At 38.6% G+C, this 8,559-nt stretch overlaps 1 protein-coding gene across 1 annotated transcript; it reads left to right on the top strand.

The window, feature by feature from the left end:
• On the top strand, positions 1–903 carry LOC145772457 (uncharacterized). The gene has a single exon (XM_082584335.1). The coding sequence runs from the start codon at positions 1–3 to the stop codon at positions 901–903; it is 903 nt and encodes a 300-aa protein (XP_082440461.1).
• Positions 904–8,559: the final 7,656 nt, after the last annotated feature.

Here is an 8,559-nt window from a genome sequence, read left to right as displayed (position 1 = left end):
ATGGCCCCAAGAAAATCTCGACCCGAAAGCGAATATCGCGAACCCTCTGCTCAAAAAATTAAAATCTCTCCTGGCGAAAAGTTTTGCGACACTTTTTGGAGAGATACCCCTAGGTTGTGGTTCACCATCTTAGAAAATAGATTCATCACTTATCAGATTGATTGCCAACGTCTGAAAACAGACAAACTTGTATCGTGTCTGCCTTACGATATTATTGTAAACATACAAGACTTAATCAGCGCCGGGGCAGACTATGATAAATTAAAGGAACGCTTACTTCAGCGTTTCGAACCGACGTTGAACGAACGTATCGCTGACGTCATGTCACTGTCTGAAATCGGCGATCGACTGCCTTCCGAAGTGCTGGCCGAGATGCGAGCAAAACTTCCTCAAAATGTTGCATCGACGGAATTAATTCGGGAACTGTTTGTAAATAAACTCAAGAATCAAATCAAACTTGTTTTGGCCGGCAACCTCGAAATGTCATTAAACGAATTAGCAAAAGCTGCCGATCAAATGTCAAAACTAACAAACGTTTCCCATGCCACAGTAAACGCAGTGCAGCATACCACAGAACAAAATCCCAATGCCCAACTAATGCAACAGATTGATCGCTTACAACATCAAATGGAACAGCTGTCGGCAAGTGTGTCTAATCTTCAGTCTGACCGAAGCAGTCAACCTGTTAACTCCTTCCCAAACCGACATCGCACATCATTTCAGGCGCCCCGACCCAACGTTCCCCAAAGACAACAAACAACTTGCTTTTATCATCAAAGGTTTGGCCACGCCGCCTTTAAGTGTCAATGGCCATGCTCATGGAACACAGCACGGCCCAACAACCCCCATTCAACGCAAAATAACAGACAGAAGCCAAAAAACGAGGTGTCTGCCCTAAGGTAGGTATATCACACTTAGGGCCAGGTTTCAATAACAACATGCTATTTCTTGAAGATCTAAATTCCCAACAGCTATTTCTTTGCGACACCGGTGCTGCTGTGAGCTGCGTGCAACCTACTCGATTAGAAAAAAATTCTATTTCATTTTCCAACGACATCTTGTTTGCAGCCAATAATACTAAAATACCGACTTACAGCAGACGTGCCATGGACATCAAAATTGGGTACGATCAAATAAAGACTTGGACATTTATAATCGCCGATGTAAAACAAAATATTATTGGTCTAGATTTTTTACAGCATTTCAATTTGTCAATTAACCCGAAGAATAAATGCATTATTGATGAAACCACGAAACAACGTCACGCACTGCAACATTTACGCAAACAAGCTAGTATCGCACCTATATCACTGACAAAGTACAACGAGTTTTCAGCAATATTGGACAAGTTCCCCGAGCTGACAGCACCACGAACCGCTGAATATGCCGCACGCGTTCCGGTGAAGCACAAAATTGTGACGTCGGGATATCCATGCTTTGCGAAGTGTCGACCGCTACCGCCGGAAAAGTACAATTGGGTGAAGTCAGAAATCAACAAATGGATTACAGATGGAATACTGGAGGTAAGTGAAACAAACTATAGCAGTGCACTTCACCTCGTTGCTAAACCAGCCGGTAGCGCTGATCCTTACAGATTATGCTGTGATCTACGCAATTTAAACAGGCAAACTGTCCCCGATCGCTACCCTATTCCAAAAATAGAAAATCTACTTCACCGTCTTGGAGGTTCAAACTATTTTTCTAAATTAGACTTTTCCAAGGGTTACTGGCAGATCCCACTCGACGAAGAAAGTAAAAAGTACACTGCCATGATTTCACCTTTGGGGTTGCATCAATTTAAAGTGATGTGCATGGGTTTAAAAAATGCTTCGGCTACTTTTCAACGTTTCATGGATTTCATTGTTCAACCTCTACCCCACTGTATGGCCTATTTAGACGACATTATTATGTTCTCGAAGTCTAAACAAGAACACGCTCATCATTTGCGTGAACTTTTCGCTCGGCTGAGCAAGTATGGTGTTACCCTGAATCAAAGCAAATGTGTCCTAGGCGAGTCTGAAATTCAATTTTTGAGTCATAAAATAACACCAGGCGGCATTTATCCACTGAGTGAGAAAATTGATGCTATAAGCAAGTTTCCCTTACCGAAATCCATCAAACAACTTCTAGGTTATTTAGGATTGATCAATTATTATCATGCCCACATACCCAAATTAGCAGAATGCCTTGCTCCATTGACAAAATTTTTAACGAAACAGTTCAGTAAAATCAGAAAAATTCCATGGGATGCCGTATCTATTAAAGCATTCCAAGACAGCAAGCGCATCGCTGCTGATGCTACCAAGCTCAATTACCCTCAAGCGGGGGCACGACTGATTTTACAAACTGATGCGAGCGATTTTGCTATTGGGAGTTGTCTTTTTCAAGACATCAACGGTGAGCTACAACCCCTTGCTTACCACTCAAAAAAATTCGATTTGTGTCAAACTAAAAAGCCCACCTTTGATAAAGAGTTATTTGCTATATTCGATTCCGTAAAAAAGTTTAGACATTATTTGGAACTTCGTGACGTCACCATTTTCACCGATCATAAACCTCTTGTTGCACGTTTTTATTCCCAGCATCAATCTCTCATCCCACGCCGAGCTCGTCAGTTATCCTTCATCAGCGAATTTACCAATGACTTACGGCACATCGACGGCAAAAGCAACAGTGTGGCAGACACCCTGTCTCGTATAGAAATCAACAATGTACAATACGTACAAGGGTTTGATTATGCTGAGATGGCAAAAGCTCAGCCGAACGACGCGGAGATTACCAAGTTGCTCAATAGTAGTGACTTGTCTCTTCAAATAGAAGAGTTTCCGATACATAATTCCAACGTAACCTTACTGTGTGATACTTCAACAATCGCCATTCGCCCTATCGTACCTGTGTCATTTCGTGAGACTGTTTTTAACCATTTTCATTCATTATCACATGGCGGTAAAATGTCTACTCTCAAACAACTTCAACAAAAAGTTGTTTGGCCAGGAATGAAGAAGCAAGTTAAAGAATGGGTCAAATCTTGCCCACAATGTCAGAAAGGTAAGGTATGGCGACATTCTCATCCTGCACCACAAAAGTTCGATCTTCCTACAAATCGCTTTCATAACATATCTGTAGACATTGTTGGTTCACTGCCTGAGTCAGATCATAATCGCTACTTGTTCACCGTTATAGATCGATATACACGTTATTTCACTGCTTATCCCATGCCAAATGTCACTGCAGAGACTGTTTGCCATGCATTTTTGAATAGCTGGGTCCAATATTTTGGATCCCCTGTTTCAGTGCTTTCTGACAGAGGCAACGTCTTTTTATCTAAGAAGTGGCGAGATCTTATGACAATGTTAAATACCAAGCATCAAACTACGTGTTCTTATCGCCCACAATGCAACGGTTTGGTCGAACGTTTTCACCGCGTGCTAAAAGATTCATTGCGTATGCAAAACCACCCAGAAAAGTGGTCAGAAAATTTGCCAACCACGTTACTTTCACTGAGAAACACTGTAAAGGAAGATTTAGATTGTACCCCCAACGGTATGCTATTTGGACAAACCACACGTTTACCGAATGAATTTTCCGCTATTTTTCAAAGTGCTGACATTAATCCCACTGAATTGGCTTCCAGACTTGCACACCATTTTTACAGTTTGTCTCCAACACAGACTAGACAACAACCCACTTCCATGCCCTACGTTGACCCCCTGTTGGCGACTGTCCACAAAGTTTTAATTAAATCCGAACAAAGACGCCCTTTAGATCTAAGATACGATGGTCCATGTCAAGTGATTGAACGTCGTTCTAATCACTTCCTTATCCAACGCGGAGATAAAACAGACACAGTCTCAATTCATCATCTTAAACCGTTTGTTGAACAGCCCATCAAGAAAGTACCACTACCGCCACAAGTGACGTCACACGCTGTGAAAACCGACAATGATGAACTTTCCCACTCAGGAAATGCATCTGGTCAACAAAACGATCCATCAATAACATCATCTGCCCAGCAGTCGACCGGCGGTGATGTCCATCAAAGAGTAGATTTTCTCCCTTTTGTGTCAAAATCTGGGCGCTCAGTCAACCGCCCGCAACGTTTAATTACCATTGTGTAATATTTCTTCCTGTAATATGATTCAAACTGCCTGGCAGCTCATGCGGTTAAAGCTGCAAATATTTACTTGTACGTTGTATTTTAATATTGTAATTATGTAACTTTATACTGTATTTTTTGTGTCTTTTTAACAGCGCCAAGCTGTTGTGCTAAGACGAATGGTCTTAAGGATTGACCACTCCAGAATTTGTCCATTTGTTTATTTTACAGTCTGCAGTAATCGCAGAATTAGGTTATTTTTGTTTGTTCTAAATACATGTGACTGTTTAATCAACCATGCAGTTCCTTGCAGGAAAGTTGCAGCTTCTTCCAGTATAGCCATTTCAAGTACTTTGGAATGAGGTGCACCTCAGCCACTTTGGCAGCTCTTCGATGTCTGGCTATATAAGATGGCCTACCTGCGTTTCAACAGTTTTTGCCTCCACTGCAGGTTATATTACTTTGTTGCAGGAAAAATGCAAATATTGCATTAATACGAAATCGTTGTCTTTTTCTCCACTGCCTGCATCCTTTCCAATGCAGAACCAGACAACCAGTGGTTGTCAATTTCAACCTTTCTCTCTGTATAGGTTGTCTGCTAAGCGTTTTTGTTTATTGTGTATGGTTGAATATGACTGCGAGTGGCATGCAAATGCGCGCATCTAACGGTTGGCATGGCATGTTACTAACCTATTTAACCTATGTTGGGCAAGCATGCATATGCCCACGAAACATTAGTTTACATACTGTATGAAACAACCGCATGGTTTTGAATCATGTAGCCTACTGTATCTTTTTTTTATTTCTGTGTTTTGTTTGCAGTTGCTGAACGACTGTTCAAACTTATGCACATTTACGATTTTGTGAATGGTATTTAGACCTGTCGATGCTTGTGTTCTTTTGTTTTAATTAGTTTTGTTCGCCTTTCAAATCGTATCTTTACATTTTGTACAGGTCGACTTATAAACCAAGTCGCTAAATATTTCAAAGTTGAACTTGTAATCAATTTGTTTTGCCTTTTTCAGAAATCTTGCATCATATTCATGAACAACCAAGATCAAAAACGCAAGTGTTCTGCCCTTTTCACCGCCTGCAACGAAAAAAGTGCTTCAGAGCCACTTGCAACCGACTCTCTAGCGCCTCACAGCGAATGCAAAAGCCAAATGCCAACAATTAAATGCTACGACTACGTCAATGATCTCCAACTGCGATGATCTCTAGCAAGCAAAAAGCAAGACAAGGCTGCATTTGCATCCACTCAATCGGCATGGTCTGCTTTTCAACAGAAAAAGTCAGACAAACAATGAATGCCTGCTACGGTTTTCAACGGCGCTTACAAAACAATTAATGTTTCTACGAGGTGGACTCTTCAACACAGCACAAACTCAGACATTCCTTTGCAGAAGGCGGTGGAACCACGCAGAATCACTTCGCGACACGATATCACAAACACAACACCACATTATTATCATAAACACTAAACATACCTATTTCACACTATGTCCGCTACAATTGTGTTAACGTTTTAACTCCTTAAATTTGAGCTAAACTTGGTACCCATGGCTCCATCTTAGCCCAAATTTGGGGGGGGGCCTCTGTAGCGATCCATTATTTCATCATATAAATTCCCTTTCTTTAACTAAAATGAACCATTTCAAACCATGCGTAATTTCCTAAAGAATTGTAATTTTCCATTTAATCTGCTCCCAAAGAAAATAGAAAAAAGGGCGCACACAATAAAATGGTTTGTTCGTCCTTTGACGAGAGCTCTATCACATCAAACCAGCTCAATTAGACAAAGAGCTCTCTATCTATCAAATCGGACTAGCTCACACCAAACCAGCCCAGTTAGACCAGTTCAGCTCTCAGAAAAACATTAAATTGATTGTTTAATTAAAATGTAATAACTCGTGATAATGTTTCACGATCCTGTAATTTCATTATTCTGTAATATTTAAATTCAATTTGTGTTATAGACCTACAATATTATACGAACACCTTCTGATAACTTAAAATTATAATTCGAATAACAAATGTGTGGAAATCAGTTTATGGAGTCAGATAGCCAAACTAGATAAATTAGATAGATAGAAATTTCATCAGGCAGTCAGACAGCCTTCATCTTAATTCAACTTATAAACAAACCATTCTCATACTTAAACTTACACTTAAATAGGCTATAATAAATAACCTAAATAAAATATATAACCACAAGAGCACCACAGCTTTGAGAAAGTTTTGTTGAAATTATGTGGATGTGCTGTTTCCATGATAACGACTCATCAAATGTTATTCCTAAGTATTTGTAGGTGTTTGTGCGTTGCAAACTGGTATATTGAAAAGTTATTTCTAGATTTGAATTTTCTCGGACAGACTTTGACCCAAACAACATGTTTTTGGTTTTGCTTACATTATTTGTTAACTTGTTTGTATGCATCCAGTTTTGAATCATTAGGAGGTTAGAATTCACTTTTTCTTGCAATCTAGTAGGGCTTTTATTTTTAATACATAATAGTGTATCATCAGCAAACAAACGAGTCTCAAATTCTGAAGCGTGATTAAGGTCATTAATGTAGATAATGAGCAACAGTGGACCAAGAACTGAGCCTTGGGGTACACCACATTTGATTTCTTCATATTTAGAATTTGTAGTACCAATCTGCACAAACTGGTAACGGTGATTTAAGTAAGACTTTAATAATTTGTAAGCATTTCCTCTGATGCCATAATAATGTAGTTTCTTTAAAAGGATTTCATGGTCAACAGTGTCAAATGCTTTGGCAAGATCTATAAATATACTACATGTAGTAAAACCATCATCACAATTTTGTAGTAGTTTTTCATAGATATCCGTAGCAGCTAATGTGGTTGAATGTCCACCTCGGAAACCAAACTGTTGCTGGGACAAAACATTAAATTTTTCAAAAAAATTTACTAACCTTTTATGAAGGATTTTTTCAAAGATTTTAGAGAAACATGTTAAGATGGAAATAGGCCTGTATTAACCAACTTTATTTTTTGCTCCCCCTTTATGAAGGGGTATCACTCTTGCAGTTTTATAGCTATCAGGAAATTTACCAATTGTCATAGATTCATTTATTATAGAAGCTAAGATTGGGCTTATGACATACTTCAATATTTTTATTGTTGATGCCATCTGGACCAGTTGCTTTTTTGTTATTTAAGTTATTGACAATGCTTAAAATTTCCATTTCATCAGTATCTTCTAGGTGCATGGAATTGAGAAGTCTGCCTCTCATCAGGGACAATGGATTAGAAGTGGTTTTTGGAACTTTAGCTGCAAGTGAAGGTCCCACTTGAGTAAAATATGTGTTAAATGCATTACTTATTTGCACCGGGTCGGTTGTAACTTCATGACCATTACTTAATGAAAAGTTGGTTGCATATTGTATATTATGTTTTTTGTTTGTACGGCCAGTAATTTCATTTATTATTTTCCATGTGTTGCTAGAGTTGTTTCTTTCTTTGTTTATTGAGGTTTTATAATAATTAGATTTCGATTTCTCTTTCACATGAGTAAGCAGATTTCTATATTTTTTGTACTTGGTGTATAAATCATTACTCTTAAAGTTACATTTACATAGTTGCTTGAACATTTTATTCCTCGTTTTGATGGAGCATAGAATACCTCTTGACAACCATGGCCTCAAATATAACCGGCTCTCTTTTTTGCTGAGTTTAGTATAAGGCATATGCTTGTTGGTTTCATCATTAATAATCTGTTCCAAGGTTATTATTTTCTCTTGTGGTGTCATATTGAATGTTATGCTGTTATTAATAGATTTGGTAACATCATTTACAAACTGGTTTTCATTAAAATTCTTCATACTACGTATCCGGATGTGAGTGTCTTCAGCAGACTTGGAGTAGTTGTCTTGAGGAAATGTAGCAGCTACAGGAAAGTGGTCAGTGATATCGCTTTGAATAACAAAGGCCTGAGGTTTTAGATTGAGAGTGGATTTTGTATAGATATGGTCAAGCAGCGAGCTGGAATGAGATGTAATCCGTGTTGGTATGTCTATTAGGCTATTTAAATCAAAACTTTCCAAAAGATTTTTGTAGGATAAAATGTTTTCTGTTGTAGAATTTAAGATATTTATATTCATGTCACCAGCTATCACACAAAGTCCTTTAAAATTTTGTAACTTGTGTAGCGTGTCACTAAATGAATCAATAAACATTTTGATGGATGTACTGGGATGTTTGTAGATGACACCAATGATTAGTTTCCTTTTGCTTTGATCACCACAAATATTCTCAATCCATAAGTTTTCACAGCCTTCAATGTTGAGTTTTAGGTCATGTCTGACTTGGTACGGGATGTTATCCCTAATGTAAAGGCCGACTCCCCCAGCATTTGTAATGGAATCCTCGTGAACAAATTCATACCCCGGTAGTGATATATTACCAATTGGATCAAAAGGTTTCAGTTTGGTTTCAGA

Source organism: Aplidium turbinatum, chromosome 6, assembly GCF_918807975.1.
Source record: "Aplidium turbinatum chromosome 6, kaAplTurb1.1, whole genome shotgun sequence".
Classification (NCBI taxonomy): Eukaryota; Metazoa; Chordata; class Ascidiacea; order Aplousobranchia; family Polyclinidae; genus Aplidium; species Aplidium turbinatum.
This window is presented reverse-complemented; position numbering and strand designations above follow the sequence as displayed.

Excerpts from the sequence above, each read along its gene's own strand:
- LOC145772457 (XM_082584335.1), top strand. The coding sequence starts at position 1 with ATGGCCCCAAGAAAATCTCGACCCGAAAGCGAATATCGCGAACCCTCT.